General features: G+C 44.5%; 1 protein-coding gene across 1 annotated transcript in view; it reads left to right on the top strand.

Moving 5' to 3' along the window:
* The window catches only part of dmd (dystrophin), a gene marked incomplete at its 5' end in the record, with an annotated part of 540,780 nt that overhangs the window by 212,454 nt on the left and 304,975 nt on the right, over positions 1–23,351 (top strand). The window contains 2 exons of the mRNA XM_083633507.1: positions 673–791; positions 13,908–14,104. Coding sequence (XP_083489633.1) covers positions 673–791; positions 13,908–14,104 — 316 coding nt within the window. The remainder of the gene's footprint in view (positions 1–672; positions 792–13,907; positions 14,105–23,351) is intronic.

The following is a 23,351-nucleotide window of genomic DNA, read 5'->3' as shown; positions in this document are numbered from 1 at the left end:
TGCTCTATTTCCTCCTGCCCGAATCTTCCATTCTCTGCTGAGAGTGAAAGTCAATGCTGAGTGAACCCACGAATTAATGACGACTTAACAACAGGATCGAAGCAGCAAACGATAGGAGAATGGGAGAATAGAATAGCGAAACGACAGCTTCAGAGGAGATGATGAACAGCCGTGATGCCAGCTGCTGCTATGATCCGCCAGAGAGGGAGGTGACGTAGAACCCTCGCTGTACTAGGATGAACTGACGTCATAACTGATGTCATACTTAAACTTGACTGACGTCACGGGCTGATCAGGTTATGCAAATATGGCGGCCTTCTGATTGAAATTTGGTTTGTAACCTCACTTCCTGGAATATACTCCCCCACACACACTATAGATACGTGAGTCACGTGACTATCAAGCATTTTGGACCTCTGTTGGCGCCACTCTCTTTAAATCACTCTGGACCTACCTATCCCTAGCTATGCCCCCTATTCCCTGGCACCGCCCCCTTCACTAAACGTCCATGAGTGAGGGAGTGAGTGAGTGAGTGAGTGAGTGGGTGAGTGAGTGACCTTTGCATCTTCTGACTCCAGCCTGGCCTGCTGCCAGTCAAAAATAGATGGGGCCATACATTCACAAACAGGTTTTAGACCTTGTTTCCCATTGATTCCACTTGTTTCTCCACAGACCTGAGCTTTTTGATTGGAGCTCAGTGGAGAAGAAGACGTCGCCGATCGACAGACTGGAACACGCCTTTAGTAAGGCAGAACAACACCTGGGGATAGAGAGACTGCTGGACCCTGAGGGTAACACACACACATGCACACACACACACACACACACACACACACACACACACACCCACACACACACACACACACACACACCCACACACACACACACACACACACACACACACACACACACCCACACACACACACACACACACACACACACACACACACACACCACACAGATGCGCACACAGCCACTAATGCGGAGATGAATATTCAGGGTGAGTTATGGCTCCCATCATATTTCACGCCTCGCAATCACACACCCAAATTGAATAGGATGTGTCAGTGATGTGCCCCTGATTGGGTGTTGCCATGACGATAACTGCGGTCACCTTGGTGATTGGAATTGAACAGTGACACACTGGCAGTCCGAAAAACAGACAGAGAGACAGGTTGCCAAAAATATCTTGGCTTCCCCAAAAAGTCCTCACTTCTTTCTCCCGAATACAACAGAGGCACATACTAACAGGCACACACACACACACACGCTCGCACAGGCATGCACCCACGTAAGCATGCATGCACGCTGCACGCACGCACGCACGCACGCACACACACACACACACACACACACACACACACACACACACACACACACACACACACACACACACACACACACACACACGCACACACACAGACACACACAGACACACACACACACACACACACACACACACACACACACACACACACAAACATTGACATCCATGGCATCTATCATTGTCAGGGCTTTTGCTGACCTAAGACCAGTTTACAGTCTCTTAATCAAAACTGTCAAACAGGAGTAGAAGGAATAAAGCTGACCTGGATCAAAGTTTATTGCAGCACTGTCTTTGCTGGGCCGGTCTCCATGATAAATGTGGTGAATTCTTTCAAACATAGGCCAAGATGTTCCACTTGACTTTATTGAAGAACTGTCAGCGATACAGTCCCATAAAAACAGCTAGAAAGATGGATAGATGGAGGTAAGGATGGATAGAGTTGGGTGGGTGGATCATGGATGAGTAAAGGCCCGGACGTACTCTCCGCTGACAGCTGCGAACGTGTACCCGGACGCGCACGCAGTTCCATTCATATTCATTGGAGGGTCCATGGAGGTCTGGCGTTCCACATATGCACATTTCCCGGCCACACCACCACTCCACTGTTATATTTTCACAGGCTCCAATTAGGGCATTCACAGACTAGTCGACTAGTCGACTAGTCGACTAGTCGACTAGTAAAACCACTAGTCGACACTGTGCTTAGTAGTCGACTAGTCGTTTTAGCAAAAAAAAAAAAAAAAAAAAATTTTTTTTTTTTTATCTTTAAGAAAGAACATACATGGACTATCATATCCCATATCCCCCACAAAGAACATCAAAACACAACAAAACAAAACAAGAAAACTGCATAAGATACACAATAATCCAAGAACAAACAAGACTATTGGACAAACAACCAAACAAAAACAATGCATTCAAAGTAAATACATAGATCTTGCCCTGTTGGCAGCTAGGAAATGCATAGCTTTAAATTGGAAACCATCCAATCCCCCAGCTGTAGTTCACTGGTGGAATGAACTCTCAAGCTACCATACGTTGGATAACATTTACTACAAGAGCAAAGGCAGATTCTTAGACATCCCCAAAATATGGCAACCACATACAGAGTTTGACTTTAAGAACTTTTTACCCCAGTGTCATTAGGCTTATCAGGATAGGAGCTGAATGCATTGTTTTTGTTTGGTTGTTTGTCCAATAGTCTTGTTTGTTCTTGGATTATTGTGTATCTTATGCAGTTTTCTTGTTTTGTTTTGTTGTGTTTTGATGTTCTTTGTGGGGGATATGGGATATGATAGTCCATGTATTGTATGTCGTGTAAATACCTCATGTTCTTTCTTAAAGATTAAAAAAAAAAAAAAAAAAAAAAAATTATTTAAATAAATTAAAAACGGTTAGTCGACTAGTCGACTACCTTTAGGGACGACTAGTCGACTAGTAAAATTCACTAGTCGTGAATGCCCTAGCTCCAATATACTCCCCATAGAACAGCAGTCCTACAACTACCACCAGGCACCAAGGATAATAGAGAGGTTCGAGCCCCCCCAGGCTCTGTGTCCTGGTCGCAGTCCTGGCTAGTGCTTCCTCTGGTTGGTCAGGGGACAGGGGAACTGGGGGCGTAATCCTCCCACTCACTACATCCTGCCGGTGAAACTCCTTGTTGTCAGGTGGAAAGAAGCGGCTGGCGACTGCACCTGTATTGGAGGAAGCATGTGCTAGTCTACAACTCTCCCCAGATCAGAGGAGGTGGAGCAAACGGCCGGGACAGCAGGGAGAATTGGCGAAGTAAAATTGTGGAGAAAACGGGGGGAAATCTTGGGGGGTGGGGGGGGGTGACTGATGATCAAAAAATAATTTTGCTCAAATGGAAGAACAGTTTGGGTAGATAGATACATCCAGCAGATACATAGATGACTACATAGATCAGTCAATCCTGTTATTGTGAAACTTCCAATTCTACAAAAAGCAACAAAAACACTCATTGCCACTGTTCTGCATAAAGCTTGCATCTCCATAATGTTCATTTTGTTTTCACTCATATTATTGAAAGCATCACTCATCAAAACCTTGCCACCAATACAGATGCAGCAATCTTGAATCTGGGTCAATCGGTTGCCAGCCAAGATCCTTGGCAGGTTAAACAAAGATAAAAACAGAAACTTAACTGAGCATAAGATAACAGTGCCCGGGGACCATCGTCTGTGGTCACCACTGGTCAGGTAGCGATCTTCTTGCATGTTTTTAATGGGGGGTTCATATGGTGAGGAAACCCCAGGGGAGCACAGGGAGAACATGACAACTCCACACAGAAAGGCCCTTTCATGAGATAACCCACCTGGGCACCACAGGCACTGATGCCTGCCCTCAGCCCCACAGCATCCCAGGCTGGGAATCGAACCGAATACCTTCTAGCTGTGAGGTGGCAGCGTTACCACTGCGCCACCGTGCCTGTGGGAGTACAAAGTGAAGATCGCTGCCACTATATGTCAACAAAAGCTCCAAAACTACATGAATGAATGAAACTACATGGACATGAATGAAACTACATGGACATGAATGAAACTACATGGACATGAATGAAACTACATGGACATGAATGAGGTCAAAAAGAAACTTTGGAGTTTTTACTTTTGACAGAACCCTGGTGATGTGAAATCATGAATTGAGTGGTGTTCCCTTTCAAATCTCCCTCATTGGGAGTGGCATGTTTTGGCTCTGTACCAGCATGATAGAGAGCTTTATAATCCCTTGGAGCTCACTTAAAAGCCTTGAAGAGACACATCATGCATACGAATTGCCATTGATCTCGCAATAAACAATTGCCGGTGGGTGCAAGTGGGGTGAAACCATATCATTATTATGCTGTGTATCGGCGCTCAAAACTGTATCAACCCCCGCTCTCTGCTTTTGAACTTTTTCGCTACTAAAGGATTTGAAGGCGTATTTGTTTGGATTTTTTGTGGCTGGTATCTCAACGACATAGAGGCTCTGTAAGGATTTGGGAATTTGGACGGTCGTTTGATGTTTAGGCCTCCTAACTAGCACGTCCACTATGATGTGAACATCTGCTTTAATGCTGGGTGTCAACCCGAGAGGCACTGGGACTTTGGTATACCCAGAGACTTCATAAAAATGTCTCCTACAGTCTCTCGTCTTCTCTTTGTCTGTCTCTCTCTCTTATCAGTTAAATAACTTTAATGACTGAACTGTTCATAAGAAGAAGTATTACCAACGCTGTAATCATAAATGTCAGTTTCCAAATATCAGCAAACGGCCATTTAGCTGAACTGTGTCCTGTCACTTTTGTTGCTCTTGTCTTAAGTCGGACACTAATGTTTACAACCAGTTTAATGGTGTAAAAGTCAAGTATAACTTATTATCTTTCTAGCGACGTATGGTTTTAATCATTCACTTTAGAGTTGTCTTTACCAGAGTCAGAAAAAGGACGCTATCGCTGGTCATTTAGCATCGTGCTAGCCTGGCCTTGACTCTGTCACCTGGCGTCATGCTAACGTGAGTAATGCATTTCAAGTGGAAAACATACTTGTGCATCAGCCTCGACTTGGAACCTTGCCGGCGGCAGCTAGTCTCATATAGCTACTCGAACGTCAGCTTGACGAGGGGTCACAGGGGAATCCCCAGCAAAATGAGTAAATTGTGTGATTTCACTAGGATTTCAATGACTAGAAGTTAGCCCAAGGAGAGAATGTAGTGCATATACTTAATAGCTTCCACTCTCTCCTGTTATCTCCCCATCTAAATGATTTTATACTTGCGCTGTTCGCGTCAGCTGCATCGAGTCACATTTTCGAGGAGCTGCACGCCAGCTGCGCTGACAGGCTCGCCAGCCGCGACGCACCCCTTGGCACATTCGGCGAGGGCTTTGACACACAACCATGTAAAGGCTTTAAGGCATTAGCAATCGATTGTCGAATGTTGCCCAAGCATGTCCCGGCTTTCTCCCATCAAAGTCACTTTCCTAAACTATTTGGACATTTAAATGGGCGTGTATCAGGCCCGGTGCCGGGAGGCAACATTGCTGTGTTTCAGAGGCTGTAGTGGGCTCATTTTTAAAGCTAGAGTGAAGATTCTGGGATCATATGAAACTAGCAGACCTAATATAAGGCATCCATTGGCTTAGCTTGTTGGAAAGGGTGCAATAATGCTCCAAAGTTGCTCCAAAGGCTAAATTTTGGCGAGGGAATAACTGGCATGGCCATTTTCAAATTGCCCCTTCACAATTTTTAACTGCCCCCCTCAGTCACTTCATTCTGGAGCCGGCCTGATATGTATTCATATGAAATTTGACATGTAGATTGTTATTCATATCTAAACTGACTCAGGACATTAGCAGAACTATCCAAATAGTGGAGGAGTTGCTGAGAAAAAGCTTGTTTCATTTCTAAACGTACAGCCCGGCCGTCTACAAAAGTAGTTGGACAGATTAGAAAGATAATTGGAAAGTTAATCTCTGTGCTGGTTTTGACAGGGCATTAACGCAAGTCGCACGTCTTCTCAATCTACAATTTGTAGTCGAGACTGGGGCTAAAAGGGATATGATAGAGATGGTGAAGATAGTGGTCTAAATTTAGAAACAAATCCACCTTTTCAGACCATTACATTTTATTCACTATTTTACTGAATTGACCTACAGCACCAGCCCACCATTTACAGGTACAGTATCTCTCTCTTTCCAGCCTTGCTATGTGCTATTTATGCCATGATGATAATTCTCCAGGTGACCTCCATAATGGCAGCAGTCATGGTGTGACCCAGCTCCAAAACCTGCATAATTCCCGAAATCTCTATTAACTCACATTATTTAGTTGGAATACACGTACTTTGCAACAGGACTTAATTATCAATATCTATAATAATCTTGTCTATCTTTCTCTCTCTCTCAATGTAATTTCTATCTCTCTCTGTGCTGTTCATTAATTATGTTCTATCTATCACCCTGTTAACATCTCCACCATCGTCAGTTCATTAGGGCTTTATTTCTCTCTCTCTCTCTCTCTCTCTCTCTCTCTCCCTCTCTCTCTCTCTCTGTGACTCTTCTGTTCTCCCTGTTTTTTTGCAGACATACAATGATTGTACGGTATGTTTCTGGAATCCAATATCAATATCAACATTCATTTGAAACTAAACATTGGCAAAATACGTTGCTAAAAATTATACGCATTTTACGTCTACAATCTCAATGTAAATTTGAAATAAAACGCTGGCTAATTTGAAAACCTTGCTGTCTTTCCAACGTTAAACACAAATAAAACAACTTTGTGATGTTTAGGCAAATAAAGCAACTTTGGTTGTGTTTAGGCAAGTAAAACATCTTGGTTGTGTTTAGGCAACAAAGCAACTTGGATAAGGTTAGGGTTATGGTTGGGGTTCGGGTTCAGGTTAAAAAACTGAAAGTAGAAAGACGACGTGCCTCATTTGAGACTCTCTCTCGTCCAATTAACATGAGATGGTCATTAAATGTGAATATTAATGTTATGCATGTCATAGAGTCTAATGACGTGTATAACGTTAATATATATTAGCAACGTATTTTGGTTCAGAAATGTTCATCATTTACGTGGATTCCAGAAACATATATGGGTGACATTTTATTCCGGCAAGTGGACTGTTCTTTTTGTCACTTCTCTTTCTTTTCTCTCTTTCTCTTCTCCTTTAACTTTTGCTCACTCCTTTCCCCTCCAATCAAAGTATTTTGTTCATTCCTTTCCCCTCCAATCAAAGTCTTTTGCTCACTCCTTTCCCCTCCAATCAAAGTCTTTTGCTCACTCCTTTCCCCTCCAATCAAAGTATTTTGCTCACTCCTTTACCCTCCAATCAAAGTATTTTGTTCATTCCTTTCCCCTCCAATCAAAGTCTTTTGCTCACTACTTTCCCCTCCAATCAAAGTCTTTTGCTCACTCCTTTCCCCTCCAATCAAAGTCTTTTGCTCACTCCTTTCCCCTCCAATCAAAGTATTTTGCTCACTCCTTTCCCCTCCAATCAAAGTATTTTGTTCATTCCTTTCCCCTCCAATCAAAGTCTTTTGCTCACTCCTTTCCCCTCCAATCAAAGTCTTTTGCTCACTCCTTTCCCCTCCAATCAAAGTATTTTGCTCACTCCTTTCCCCTCCAATCAAAGTATTTTGTTCATTCCTTTCCCCTCCAATCAAAGTCTTTTGCTCACTCCTTTCCCCTCCAATCAAAGTCTTTTGCTCACTCCTTTCCCCTCCAATCAAAGTATTTTGCTCACTCCTTTACCCTCCAATCAAAGTATTTTGTTCATTCCTTTCCCCTCCAATCAAAGTCTTTTGCTCACTCCTTTCCCCTCCAATCAAAGTCTTTTGCTCACTCCTTTACCCTCCAATCAAAGTCTTTTGCTCACTCCTTTCCCCTCCAATCAAAGTATTTTGCTCACTCCTTTACCCTCCAATCAAAGTATTTTGCTTACTCCTTTCCCCTCCAATCAAAGTCTTTTGCTCACTCCTTTCCCCTCCCATCAAAGTCTTTTGCTCATTCCTTTCCCCTCCAATCAAAGTCTTTTGCTCACTCCTTGCCCCTCCAATCAAAGTATTTTGCTCACTCCTTTACCCTCCAATCAAAGTATTTTGCTCATTCCTTTCCCCTCCAATCAAAGTCTTTTGCTCATTCCTTTCCCCTCCAATCAAAGTCTTTTGCTCACTCCTTTCCCCTCCAATCAAAGTCTTTTGCTCACTCCTTTCCCCTCCAATCAAAGTCTTTTGCTCACTCCTTTCCCCTCCAATCAAAGTCTTTTGCTCATTCCTTTCCCCTCCAATCAAAGTCTTTTGCTCACTCCTTTCCCCTCCAATCAAAGTCTTTTGCTCACTCCTTTCCCCTCCAATCAAAGTATTTTGCTCATTCCTTTCCCCTCCAATCAAAGTCTTTTGCTCATTCCTTTCCCCTCCAATCAAAGCGGGCAGTCTGCTGCCCACGCTGAGATGATATATAATGTAGCAGTTTTGTAGCAGGGGACATTTTTCACATTTTCCTCGACTATCTTACCAAACTGTGGTAAATTGGATGGGATGCCCTGCTTCTGGCTACCAATCTATTATTCTAAAGTTCTGCATGTTCTGCATAACCTAACTGAAGTTGCAACAACTTGGAAAAGGCTTGAAGAAAAAGAAAAGAGTTTGCCGTCTCGTACAAAAATAACATTTCACTACCCGTTTTTGGCCTATTTTGATGTGGTTAAGAATGACTGATGTTAGGGGCGGCGGGTGACTCGCCCGGTTGGTTTCCTATCGACCCCTTGCTTGGGATTCCATGCACAATGTCTCTTACAAGCACATAGAAACCTTAGACCGCTGGTAGCATCAAGTTGTAATGTTCAATGCCGAAAATGTATGTATGGTGTTATTGTTTTTTTCTTGTCTTGTGTCTGAGCCTGTTCATCTGTCTTGTTCATGTAATGTAAAAAAAAAAATGAAAATAAAATATATATAAAAAATATATATATATCACTGTCAAACACAAACATCTTCTGCATAATAATTTTCATCTACCACAATGATGTTTCCACAGTGTGTGTTTACAGAGACGGATGTAATCAGTGCTGTGTGTGCACGAATGCATGCACGTGCACACACACACACACACACACACACACACACACACACACACACACACACACACACACACACACACACACACAGTCACAGTCACACTCAGACACTGCTAATATAAATCACACCCAGGTGTTGAAGTAAGCGGTGCAGGTTTAGGAGCACTCATCTGAGAAATTGTAATGGAAGCTTTGTGGAAAAGTGATCACATCATTTCTGATATGTGTTGTTTACCTGTACGGGGATGCAGAACTCTGCATAACACCGGGCGCAGGCGCAAATTGGAGCCAAATTGAAGTAATCTGCGCACGGCGCAAATGGGATTTGGGCGGTCTTAACCACCAGAATTATTCACAGGTGTGGCCTGGCAATGCCTGGGCGTTGCATCGATCAAATCAATCGGATTCCCATCTCGCAGTCCCTTTAATACAGTTTGCGCAAGGCATGCAATATGCTGTAATTCTCCCCATGCGTAATTTGGATAGGCCTATCTCACAACAACACCATCACATCATATACCTGTTAAAAACATATGTGATTTGATGCAATTCGGGTTCTTTTGTTGACTGGAAAATAGAAACGTGTTTGCAACAGGGAAACAGGGACATTTGATTGGCAATAATATTGCAGATCGTCAGGCCTGCAAAGACCGTCCTGCAAGGCACTGTACAAAGAGGCAGGAAACGGGGGAGACAAAAGAAAAGATAACATCCAAGAGTGGACTCAATTAAAATTCTGTGAAACAGTGAGAGCTGCCGAGGACAGAGAGATATGATGTGTTGTGTGCGGAGTTAAACGAGCGCAAAACAAGTGCAAATGCAAAATTACCGCTTTTGCAATGATACTGTAGGGCCCAGAGACTTAAGCGTACCTCAAAGTATGTACACACACAGCAGACATGGTCTCTCTATCTCACATAGACCAACGCACGCACGCACGCACGTACACACACACACACACACACACGCAGGCACACATACACACATACACGTAGCTGCGCTGTGGTGAAATGATTAAAATGGACATCATGGGATAGAGAGAGGGAGAGAGGGAAAGAGACTGGACACACGTGTGTGTGTGCACACACATACAGTACATACACACAAACACACACACTTGCAGATGGCATTGTTTATGGAGCTGTCTTCCTCAGACAAACACTAATGCTCTACTCTGTGATGCTGACAAATAAGTACTATTCCAAAAAAAAAGTATCTTTATCTCACCCCCCCACACACACTCACGCACACGCACGCACACACACACAAACACACACACACACACACACACACACACACACACACACACACAGATTTACTCTGACATGCACATGCACACATGCAGTATCTATGTACACATGCTCTCAGACATTCACACACACACACACACACACACACACACACACACACACACACACACACACATTCTCAAGCGCTTACAGTATGTGCACACTCTCATGTCTGTCACTTTTAGTCTCTGGCTCTATTTTTCTCACTGTGCCTCTCGTCTCTGCCCTCCTATCTGCTGCTCATTATTTCTGTCGTCGTCTGAGCTGCTAGCCATTCTACACATGGCTCTGTTAACATAGCCACAACCCGCAGTTCATTAGCTCCCAGTTTCTCTGCCTCTGTCCTTCGGTGTCTTTGGCTCACTGTATGGCCTCTCTCTGTGCCCTGTCTCTCTTTGCTCTCTCTCTGTGTGGCTCTCTCTCTCTCTGTGCCCTGTCTCTCTTTGCTCTCTCTCTCTCTGTGCCCTGTCTCTCTGTGTGCTCTCTCTCTCTCTGTGCCCTGTCTCTCTTTGCTCTCTCTCTCTCTGTGCCCTGTCTCTCTGTGTGCTCTCTCTCTCTCTGTGCCCTGTCTCTGTGCCCTCTCTCTCTCTCTGTGCCCTGTCTCTCTGTGCTCTCTCTCTCTCTGTGCTCTCTCTCTCTCTGTGCCCTGTCTCTCTGTGTGCTCTCTCTCTCTGTGCCCTGTCTCTCTTTGCTCTCTCTCTCTGTGCTCTGTCTCTCTTTGCTCTCTCTCTCTCTCTCTGTGCCCTGTCTCTGTGCCCTCTCTCTCTCTCTGTGCCCTGTCTCTCTTTGCTCTCTCTCTCTCTGTGCCCTGTCTCTCTGTGCTCTCTCTCTCTCTGTGCCCTGTCTCTCTTTGCTCTCTCTCTCTCTCTGTGCTCTGTCTCTCTTTGCTCTCTCTCTCTCTCTCTTTGCTCTCTCTCTCTCTGTGCCCTGTCTCTCTTTGCTCTCTCTCTCTCTCTCTCTTTGCTCTCTCTCTCTCTGTGCCCTGTCTCTGTGCCCTCTCTCTCTCTCTGTGCCCTGTCTCTCTGTGTGCTCTCTCTCTCTCTGTGCTCTGTCTCTCTGTGTGCTCTCTCTCTCTCTGTGGCTCTCTCTCTCTGTGCTCTGTCTCTCTGTGTGCTCTCTCTCTCTCTCTCTTTGCTCTCTCTCTCTGTGCTCTGTCTCTCTTTGCTCTCTCTCTCTCTCTGTGCCCTGTCTCTCTTTGCTCTCTCTCTCTCTTTGCTCTCTCTCTCTCTTTGCTCTCTCTCTCTCTGTGCCCTGTCTCTCTGTGTGCTCTCTCTCTCTCTGTGCTCTGTCTCTCTGTGTGCTCTCTCTCTCTCTGTGGCTCTCTCTCTCTGTGCCCTGTCTCTCTGTGCTCTCTCTCTCTCTGTGGCTCTCTCTCTCTGTGCCCTGTCTCTCTTTGCTCTCTCTCTCTCTGTGGCTCTCTCTCTCTCTGTGCCCTCTCTCTCTCTGTGTGTCTCTCTCTGTGCCCTCTCTCTTTCTATTATGAGTGCGTTTACATGCACACAATAAACTGTTTCTTAGCGGATTTCTGGAGTTACCTGATTATTCAAGTGGTCATGTAAACAGCATACACCGATAAGCTTTATCCGTTTATAGTCATAAACGGGTTAAGAGAAAACCGATAAACACACCTAGGTTTCTGGCCAATAATCGGTCTTCTCTCTGCATGTATACACCATAACCAGCTTTCTTTCGGGTTTATACATCTGCACATGTACACATTGCGGGAGAGAGAGGCAGCTGGAGACGCGCGCTGCTCACTCACTCACTGGCCCCTTCTTCTCCCCGGCCATGGCGCACCACAGCCGGCTTGATGAGATGAAGGTGAGCAGCACGGAGCTCCTGCAACAGGCGTTTCCCGACCTGCTGCCTCCCCATTGCTGCACTGCTATGTTGTAATGTGGATACAGGAGATGACGAATATTTGTCTCAAATTGCGAATAGAACGACGCATTAATAAAACGCATTGGACTCAGTGTGCAACCGTGATCTGTGTGTGACGATTTTTTTCAGATGACGGATTAAAAAGATTTATACGAACAAAACGTAGCCTACTCAGCTGTTCAAAACACAAGTTATCCGCCACTAAAGACCTTAATTCTCTCCGTTTTCTGACAGCTATTTAAATTCAGTTGGGTCAAGATCTGTATCGTTTATGTTATTTGACGTGCTTCAGTCACCTGCCTGTCTCTGTGCTCTATGCTTGGTAAAGTTGGAAATATATGACAGATTCACACTTCCAAAGCGACGCCTCCCTAGTAATTTTCACCTAAACCATCTCGGAGCTGGACAAAGAAGTAGCCTAATGAAAATGTGATTTTGCATTTTGCAACTTCTTTTGTTGTTTTCACCTAAACCATCTCGGAGCTGGACAAAGAAGTAGCCTAATGAAAATGTGATTTTGCATTTTGCAACTTCTTTTGTTGTTTTATTGCGGAATTACCGCTGCCTTCTGGAGAGAAATCCGACTAATTGACTGAATCATGTAAACCCGGGTTTTTCCTATTGTCGGATTATTAAAGTGCATGTAAACGCAGAAATCAGATTATTGCCATAAACTGATTATTCTCAGTTATCCGTTTATTGTTTGCATGTAAACGCACTCTATGGCTCTCTCTCTCTATGCCCTATCTCTGTGGCTCTCTCTCTGTGCCCTCTCTCTCTCTATGGCTCTCTCTCTCTCTGTGCTCTCTCTCTCTCTCTCTCTCTCTCTCTCTCTCTCTTTCTCTCTCTCTTTCTCTCTCTCTCTCTGTGCCCTCTCTCTGTGCCCTCTCTCTCTGTGCCCTCTCTCTCTGTGTGCCCTCTCTCTCTCTGAGCCCTCTCTCTCTCTGTGCTCTCTCTCTCTGCCCTCTCTCTGTGCCCTCTCTCTCTGTGCTCTCTCTCTCTCTCTCTCTGTACCCTCTCTCTGTGCTCTCTCTCTCTCTCTCTCTCTCTGCCCTCTCTCTCTGTCTCTTATGGTGTTCATTATGTGCTGAGCCTCGGCCCTGTGGTGATCCGTCTCTATTAGCTCTGCCCCGGGCTGCCCGGCTGGGCCGCGGGCTCCGGCTGTCCTTCCCTAAATGGCAGCGCTTCTGATATCTAACTCCACCTGTTAGCAAAACTCTGCTCAAACTTTGTTCACCCGTGAGATCGGGGGTACAGAGGCTGGCTGGAAGAACAACACATTTGGACCCTCTTCTTCCAAATTGAAAGACAGTCTGGGAACTCACTGTGTCATCCTGCTGCCTCTAAGATGATGGGTCCAGGGCATCATACCCAGGGGCCCTTCAGGGAATTTCACCGAGTCACCAGAAAAAATTAGCAATAGATTCATTTCACTTTTTTTCCACTTGCTAGATAATGAGAATTTGCATGCAGTGAAGGACTATTTTCCTCATAGGCTTCACCTCACTTATAATATAGGTTTCTGCACCAAGTCATATTGAACCACAACCATATCAGAAAATCTTAAATCGTAGTAAATGTTTTTTTTTATAAAAATGTATGTTATGAAAAAGTTAAAGGAACCACTGCTCAAAGGTATAATACAGTACATGTAAAAGAATCATATTGTACTGTCACTCTCTCTCTCTCTCTCTCTCACACACACACACACACACACACACACACACACACACACACACACACACACACACACACACACACACACACACACACACACACACGTATAGAACACACTTGCCTAATTCGCTCTCTATCTCTCTGCTGTGTAGATGTGGCGGTGCCTCACCCAGACAAGAAGAGTGTCATCATGTACGTGACGTCACTCTTCCAGGTGCTTCCCCAAAGCATTTCTATGGAAGCCATCCAGGAAGTGGAGACGTTGCCGCGGGCAACCGCCGGCAACATCACCCGCATGACGACCGAGGAACACTACCAGATCCAGACCCAGCAGCGCTACTCCCAGCAGGTTAAACACACACACACACACACACACACACACACACACACACACATAGCCCTCCCTGGCATCACTGTAAAGTGCCTAAGTCGCCCCCTCTTCCGGGTTCCACATGGGAACTAGGAAGTGAATTTCCACATCCCCCCGTCCCCCTCCCGTAAAAAAAGAAAGTTTTGTTCTGAGCCAAATGTTCTATGGTCTCATGATTCATCTCGTACCTGAATCACTTGGTTTGTCCGAGTAAAACCCTTTGTTAAGGATTTTACAAAACGTCAATGGAAAAAATGTCCTTCCTAGGTCCCATGCGGAACCAGGAAAAGGCGTGTCTTAGGCACTATGGCACAATGTTATTGTTACTATGGCATCCTGTTGCCATAGTAATGTGCCACTGCTGTTTCTGTGGCAACACAAGACCTTGCTCTGACCTGCCTGTCAGTCACCATGGGGACCGATGGCACCGTTGCCATGGATAGTGGCATCTTCGCTACAGCAATCTGTTGTTTTCGTCTGTGTCATTTGCCCTAATTGTCACCGTGACAGCTTAGCGCTGGGATGATGCCATGTTTTATTTCCCATGAGCCTTTATTGCTCTGCATGCGTCCTGTCTGTGCTCAGCTATGTGTTTGTGTGCTCATGGGCCTTTTCACATGTATGGTTTGTAGCTTAGTTGTTGAGGCAGCGCTCGTCCCAGACATTAAGTACATTATACTACCCTGCAACTACAGTGCATGTTGTACAACAAAATCACCACCAAGTGTGTTTTACACTGCATATCAGTGCATATCACTGGCTTTTAGCTGCTGTGTCGCTGGGCAGGGGGGATTATTGCACGGACAGACTACCCGACGGTTTCCAGTCGTCCGTCGCTGTTCCTTTCACACAACACAACTTGCTGTCTTGTAATCGGGAGTCTTGAAGTCGTTTTGGTTTTCACACTATATGACTGAACTGCGACCGGGGATCACACAGTACAAGATATTTCACCAGGAGAATCCCCGACGAGTCCACAAACACAGTCTCTCCCAGGGCTGCTCATGGCTTTATTTCTAAACACACACACTCACATAACATATATGGGCCATTCTACATAACTGGTTCAAACTCAGTCATTAAGTCCAAAAAATGGTCGCAAAGGGTTGGGAGCGACTAGTCTGAACTTGGCATTAGGGGATGAAAATGTTACGTAAATTTGTAAATTTACATTTGTAAAAGCCACCCAAAAAGTTTAAAGACAAAACTTGTTAAAGTAGTCCACATTGATTAATCCAGTATATATATCATCAGCTCCAGAGCAGAGCTAACCCAGTATATGATCAGCTTCAGAGCAGAGCTAATCCAGTATATGATCAGCTCCAGAGCAGAGCTAACCCAGTATAATCAGCTCCAGAGCAGAGCTAACCCAGTATATGATCAGCTCCAGAGCAGAGCTAACCCAGTATATGATCAGCTCCAGAGCAGAGCTAACCCAGTATATGATCAGCTCCAGAGCAGAGCTAACCCAGTATAATCAGCTCCAGAGAGAGCTAACCCAGTATATGATCAGCTCCAGAGCAGAGCTAACCCAGTATATGATCAGCTCCAGAGCAGAGCTAATCCAGTATATGATCAGCTCCAGAGCAGAGCTAACCCAGTATATGATCAGCTCCAGAGCAGCGCTAACCCAGTATAATCAGCTCCAGAGAGAGCTAACCCAGTATATAATCAGCTCCAGAGCAGAGCTAACCCAGTATATGATCAGCTCCAGAGCAGAGCTAACCCAGTATATGATCAGCTCCAGAGCAGCACTAACCCAGTATATGATCAGCTCCAGAGCAGAGCTAACCCAGTATATGATCAGCTCCAGAGCAGCACTAACCCAGTATATGATCAGCTCTAGAGCAGAGCTAACCCAGTATATGATCAGCTCCAGAGCAGAGCTAATAACCCAGTATATGATCAGCTCCAGAGCGGAGCTAATAACCCAGTATATGATCAGCTCCAGAGCAGAGCTAACCCAGTATATGATCAGCTCCAGAGCAGAGCTAACCCAGTATATGATCAGCTCTAGAGCAGAGCTAACCCAACCCAACCCAACCCAGTATATGATCAGCTCCAGAGCAGAGCTAACCCAGTTACAAAGAGAGTTTCCAGCGCTCCTAAATACCCCCACCGCCACCCAACCATCTTGCCTACCTGCCAACCTGCCTCCCCATCAAGATGCCTAAATGGGCCTCTGAAATTCCCAGTGGGGCGCTCTCCCAGCAGTAGTTTGGTAGTGCAACTGACAGGGATGAAAGCAACTGAGATCACCCCCGCTCTCACGGAAGTTCTCTGAAGCCAGTGCTGGATGGAGGGAACTGTTAGAACAGCGCTGAGAAATGATTCAAATATCTGTTAGAACAAATTAGATAATGAGCTCGCTAACAACATTACATTGAAATTCCCCTCTTTCCCCGAAATAAAATTGAAATGCTAACCAGCACCCGCAGACTCTCACAAGCATGATCAAGAGAGATTAAGAGAAATGTGCCTTTTGGATTCTTCTATTTTAATGATAAATTGGATAATGAATGGTTTGATAGCAAATGTACTTCTCTGTGGTGCCCCACCGACCTTCCTGGAGGAATCTGCAGCGATGTGATTATCGCAATCAGTTTAATCACAATGCATAATTAAGAAGAGAAACTAGCAAATTTATTGCAAATATAATGATTAGTCACATATTTATATGTCAAGCAGAGCCAAAATGTGACGGGACTAATAGCCCTCAAGACAACACATTTTTCAAAGCAAACTCACCTTCTGAATTACTGCTCCTCAAAAAGGGGAAGACCTTCCCAGCTCACAGCGTTGTTTGTCTGCAGTACATGTTTTGTGGAGTGCATTATTGTTGAGTGTGGATGTACAGTACATCTCAGTCAAAAGGTGGAACCTCTTTTCAAAGGCAGCTCAAAATGCAGCACCAAAATCTATGCAATGCCAGCATCACTGGGAAAAACATTCACCATAACAGGTTGTTCAGTCTAGTGGTGAGCCTTGAGATGTTTTCGAAAAAAGTTATTGAAAAGAAAATCTGACATTAGGGTGAGAGAATTCTTCAATGCCAATCAACTCTTTCAAGAATGCTATCAAAGCATCATTTTCTTGATATTAGTGCCTTAACATGCCTGTTCCAATGTATTAAAAACTTCATGAAATGAGTGAGGGGGGGTTTGGATTTTCTCATGCTCCATTGGCAGAATTCCTCACGCTTTAATAAACATATGATTTAAGAATAAATATGAGGCTAATGACTTGTGAAGTCATTGGCATTATCTTTGGCAGTGTTCTTAGTTATGCTTCCATTAAGGTGACATACGTTCAAAATGCGATATACAAGACTTGAAACAAAACACCTGCTGTCCCAAAACGATATGAGCCAAGACACATCATGAAGGGAGCTATTTAGTGCAATAACACAGTGACACAGTTATATTTAGTTTTAATTGCTCTGCTCTTTAGGTTGCTTTGCATGGATTAGCTCGCACAAGCACACTGGTAAAGAGCGGTGCAGTTGCTGGCATGAAATGAAAAGCACTTATGGAATATAATTGGAGTAATCTTAAGACCACAAAGTTTCTTTTGAAACTCAAAACTCCTCGGTCCAGTGGACAGAATCCCAGTATATTTGTCCATCCATCCAAACCTTATTTCGTCCGCTTGTATCAAATCACAAATGTGATATTATCAAAGTATAATACTGTAGAGTCCGTTGGGGCCCCGAACTTAAGAGTGGAGCTGAGCTGAGGTCAATGTCATCCTATCACACTGAATGGACAGGATGGTGTGTGCTTCCTGCTGTAATGGCTGGTAATATTATTATCCAAGTCAGTTTAATGGCCACGTCGATCCGCCCCTCTCAGCTCGCTGTCTCTGCCCCTCTCAGCTCGCTGTCTCCGTCTGGCAGTGGACTGCAGGCGGTTCCTGCTGGGAACCAAACAGATAGGGTGACATATATAAAGACGTATAGAACGATGAGAGCAGGGAAATGGAGAGTGAGATCAAGCAAGCAGAGAGAGAGCGAGGAGCGAGTCAGATGGAGAGAGACAGAGAGAAAAAAGAGAGAGTTACTGACAGCGGCTATTATCTGCCTCCTCCCTCATCTGTCATCATCAAAGCGGCGCTGTCACTAGCTCCTTACATCAACACTGTACGAGCAGCACCTGGGACCCACAGAGAGAGACTTTGACGTGATGCTCTGTAATGAAACACCTCCCGACAAAACAAAAAGTAACTAAAACCCAAAGTTTAGGATGATCGCTGTCAATTAAGTCGACTTTTCTGTTAAGAGTTGTTGGCAAATGTAACCGTTTGATCCAGGTTCGATTGCCTCCGGCTGTCTGCTCTTCACAAGAGGCAACCACTCACCCACCATGAGAGAGAGAGCGAGAGAGAGAGAGAGAGAGGGAGAAAGGGGGAGGAGAGAGGCTAGTGACAGAGAGGGGGTAAGAGGATAGATTGATAGCTGAGAGAGCGACAGAGAATGGAGACATTGAGAGATTAAACTTTTATGATGTCTGCGGTGTAAAGGTTGACTTGGCTTTTAGCGATGCAGCAGCTCGCCTGGCTGTCAAAGGAACAGTCGCTTGGGGAATAGCCGACCATGAGAGCCAGTCGTCAATTAAAAGTTATTTGTCCCTTCAAAATAAGAGCTCTACCTCTTGAAATCAGTTGGTTGAGATTTGGACCCGGTGTTTGGATCCTTTGGGCCAATCACGGTGCTTAAACACGACAAACTCTGCCCAACCGAATAAAACAAACGCAGATTCACGACAACAAGGCAAGCGAGGCTACTCTGATATCCAACCTGAAACTAACTTCAATGCGGTCATTTTTGCTGCTCTAAACAGAAAGAGAGTTGGCGATGCCTTCTCTCTCCCTAACTCCCTTGCTCTCTCTTTCTCCACGCATCCTCCATGTCCAAGTGGACTCCAGAAACTACTATAAACAAAACTACTACTACACGTCCGCAGCTGTTGTGTGCGTGTCTGCGGAGATTGTGTTGTGAAAAAGTGGAGAAAAGAAGACTGAAGAAACTTATTTTTCAACCCAGTGATTACAATGTGTTCAACTGAATTCAATGTGTTTGTTTTCTGTGCAGTGCTCATTCGCCCCGCTGCTATTAGTCAAAGTTTGTTCATGTGTCGCAAATTGCGGCAAAACCCGACACTCTACACCTGCTTGTGCTAACTTGAGTGTGCTGCCGGGAGCTGTATATGAAACAGACTCCTGGCATAGAGACCTAAGAAAAAGATGAAGGCTTGGAGAAAAGTCAGTGAGGAAGCCGGACCACCCGCCAAGCGCTGTAAACACTTGTCTGTTATTATTCCAGCGGTTGTGGTTATGCTGGGGCAGCCTGCTGTGCTAAGCCCGCTTCTGCTAACTTGGTTCATAGTGATGTACACCCGACACTGGTGTCGTATAGCACTGGAGTCCTCCATTTAGTCCTGTCTGTTTGACCAGTCCTGTCTGGTCAGACATGCGCCAACTCACAACATGTATGCAGTTGTTATTAATTGAGTTTGGCCACTTTGCTGCGGTACTGCTGCTGGCCAAACTAAACGTCAACGAGAAAGAACTGTAGGTGTAATGTGTGTGTGTCTGTCGAGACTCCTGTCAGCAAGAGAACTTCAGTAGGGGAGAGTGGGGTGAGTTGTGCCAGTGGGGAAGTTGTGCCACCCCTTGTATCTAGAAAACCATAGAAGAAATTGGTCATCTGACCACACATTTTTGAAGAGGCATCCATTTTACTCACTCTGCAAAGAAGGGAGGCAGATGGCACAAGAGCTAAGCACATTTAAGTTCAAAAAACTGTTTTTTGCCTCTCAAAGTAATTTTTTTATGATCAAGGTTTATTGATTGTTGTGTCTGAACAATTATAGACAAGCTTGAAAACATTTCACACATGTGTTAGTGTTTTAGTAAGCTACAATATGAGGCTATACTGTTAGCATGATATTAGCTCCAAACCAGCTATATGATACAAGTTTGTTAAAATGGTGGGGATGGGGTGATTTGTGCCAAAAGGCCTGGGTTAAGTTGTGCCAGTGCAGTTGCAGTTGATTTAGTGAAATTTTATTTCATTTTGTTCTTAAATGTTTAAATAGACCTTGTTGAAGAATATTGCAGTATTGGCAAGTGTAGCCTGGCTCTGTGATAGTTGATTTAGTTCATTTTGAACATAATTTTTTTTTCTGAAAATGTTAAATATGTAGGTCAACTGCTGCTACCGTTTAGCCTTGTTTAACCCTGTTATAGTACACTGGACTTTAGTGTTATCTTTATTTTGTCTTGCTTTGATATAGCATTACAGTATATGAGATGAAAATGTTCTGTTTTACTTCAGTAATCAATGGCACAATTTACCCCAACGTATTCTCTCCAAAGGCACAACTTACCCCGCACCGGGGGCAAGTTGTGCCAAGAGACCACTTTTTTAAGAATAGCCATATTTTTTTAACAGTTTATTTAAGATCCAAAGGGAGTGTTCCCAGTGGTGCACAACATCCTGAAATATATTTACATATTGTAGTTGGAGGCATTACTGTCATGCCCTCACTTTAAAGACACCTCAAGTAAAAAGTGGCACAACTCACCCCACTCTCCCCTACTCAGTGACTCAGTGATTCACTCACTCCCTCAGCACCGCCATCCAGCCAACACACGCGCCGTGGTCTGGACAGAAACTGTACTTTTTTTGACTTGCAGACTCATGTTTCTAGAAAAGCACTGTCAGATTGCTTCAGAAAACACATGATAAGATGTTAATCCTGGATGGGGAGCACTTACAGTACTTGAGACTGCCTACATGTTGAGAGGTCTTTGCGCTTGCCTCAGTGACGGGGTATATAGATGCTCTGTGAACGTTGGATTGCATCCTGCCGCTGTGCTTCACTCGACTGATTTAACTGACTTCATAAGAAGTACTGGTCAATGCCAGGCCCCTGTCTCGGCTCCCTCAAGCACCTCCTCCCAGAGGCATAGGGCTGACCAGGCCCCTGTCTCTGCTCCCTCAAGCACCTCCTCCCAGAGGCATAGGGCTGACCAGGCCCCTGTCTCTGGGGGTCATCTCTGGACAGACAAAACCGTCGTCATTGTCACACGACACCCGTTGAACACATGCATGCGGCCAGCCACACACACACTGTGTGTGTGTGTGTGTGTGTGTGTGTGTGTGTGTGTGTGTGTGTGGGGGGGGGGGGGGCAGTCATGGAGCAGTGGGCAGCTTTCAGCGTACAGCACCCAGGAACCACCTTCAGCTTGTCATCGTCATCATTGTCTCTGGTCAGGTGACGATCTTCTGCATGTTTTTAGTGGGGGTCCATACTGATGTTGTATGGAGGAAACCCCAGGAACACGAGGAGAACATGCAAACTCCACACAGAAAAGCCCTTTTCACGCATTAGACAGGCACCAAAGGCATGGGGAGACATACCCTCAGTGCCAACAGCGTCCCAGGCAGGAATCCAACCCAGGACTTCCTTTATTGTTGATTCAAATTCTTTGTCCCTTCTTAAATTAACTGAACTCAACTGAATTGCAGTGAGGCGAGAGTGCGAGGTGAGAGCGCGTTGTGTCATTGTTTTTACATTGGGGCCCTGCCTTCAACCCCTTTTCTGACGTGGTCCCTATTTATATAGTATATATATATAGTATGCACATCAAGAGGAAGGACTGAAAGGGACAAACACCAGAGGGGAAAACACACTCACTCACCCCTCACTTGTAGATTACAAACCATGTACAGTAGTCTTAGGCCATGTTCAGACTAGGAGGCCAAATCTGATTTGTGAACTTTAGTGACCTATTAATGACTTTATCCAGATTGGTTTTATGAGTCTGGACGCTCCAAGTCTGATTTGTGTCACTTGTCCCAAACCACATATGGAGGTACCGGTAGTTTCCAATCTGCTTTCGACTGATGTGACTTGAGTGCGGACGCGCAGATCCACCAAATCTGATTTGAATGTCACTCAACTCATGATCAAATGCTTCTGCGCAGGAAAACCACGTCACCAAAGTACGTATTTACTGATGCCCACGTCGTTAGCATAGCAACCAATGCAGATAGGCTGTTTAGGTCTGGACACACAGATCCGACTTGAGAATCAGATTTGTGGCAGTGCGGACACACTCCCAAATCAGATTTGGGAAACCAATCAAGATAATGATGATTAATGACTTTATCAGCAAATCGGATTTGCCTGTAATGTTAACCTGGCCTTAGACTGACCTGAACCATATCCAAACATCATTCAAATCACTGTTAGCCACATGCTTAATGGCATGGTAATGGACATGTTTCAGTTACATTATTCATAATGCAGGTATAAATGTTAACGGAACATGTACAGAGCAGGCCCTTCTCCAAAGATAAATATTTGAAAGATGTCAATGAAAGAGTGATTAAGTACTGTATGCAGCACCTACAGTTTTTGTAGGCATTGTTTTCCTGCACGTTGCCAGTGCCAAACCTCTATTTTGTCTCTTTTTCATGCAATGATGTTATTTCGACTTTAACATACCGTACTGTAGTTAACTGTCTCCACTGTCAAGAGACTGAGAAGTGGGCTTGTGAGCAGAGGGGTGGCTGGTTTGAATCCCAGACTGGGAAAGTCAATGTGAAATCCCCCCTCCCTCAAAAACTACCATTGAGGTGCCTATGAGCAAGGTACTTACCCCTTGATAGCACCAGAGGAACTGTTCAGTGCTCAAAAGTGGAAGACTGGATAACACTCTATTATAACCAATATGAATAAATGGTGAATGAATCATTGTTTAAATGTATGATTTAATGGTGAAGTAACAAATAATTGATGATGTGTTAATTTCCTACTCTTACGCATTAATTATGAAATTATATATTGTTGCGTACGTTATTAAATTATTAATTACTCACGTTAAGTCATGAATTATTTAGATTGTGACATAGTCATTCCTAGTTAGGAAACAGGGCTAAGAGCCGGTAACTGTCCCAGATAGTCAGCTGTAGCTAAGCCCAAACCTTCGCTTCTGAAAAATGTGTCCAATGTGGAAGTACCAAAAACTGAAATTCCGCGAATGGCCACTTGAGGCTGGCTGCAAAAGGGAGTCATTCCCCATTCACCCACATGTTAATATTCCCAAATTACAGCAGAAATAAACATGTTCACAGCCCGGTACAAAAAAGGGTTTTGGTCTCTATAGACAATTTCACTGTTCATAACAACTGTGCATTTTTATAGAACTCAGCCAATTG

This window comes from Poromitra crassiceps (assembly GCF_964638095.1).
Source record: "Poromitra crassiceps genome assembly, chromosome: 3".
Classification (NCBI taxonomy): domain Eukaryota; kingdom Metazoa; phylum Chordata; class Actinopteri; order Beryciformes; family Melamphaidae; genus Poromitra; species Poromitra crassiceps.
The sequence above is the reverse complement of the archived record's forward strand: the minus strand, read 5'-3'. Positions and strand labels throughout refer to the sequence as shown.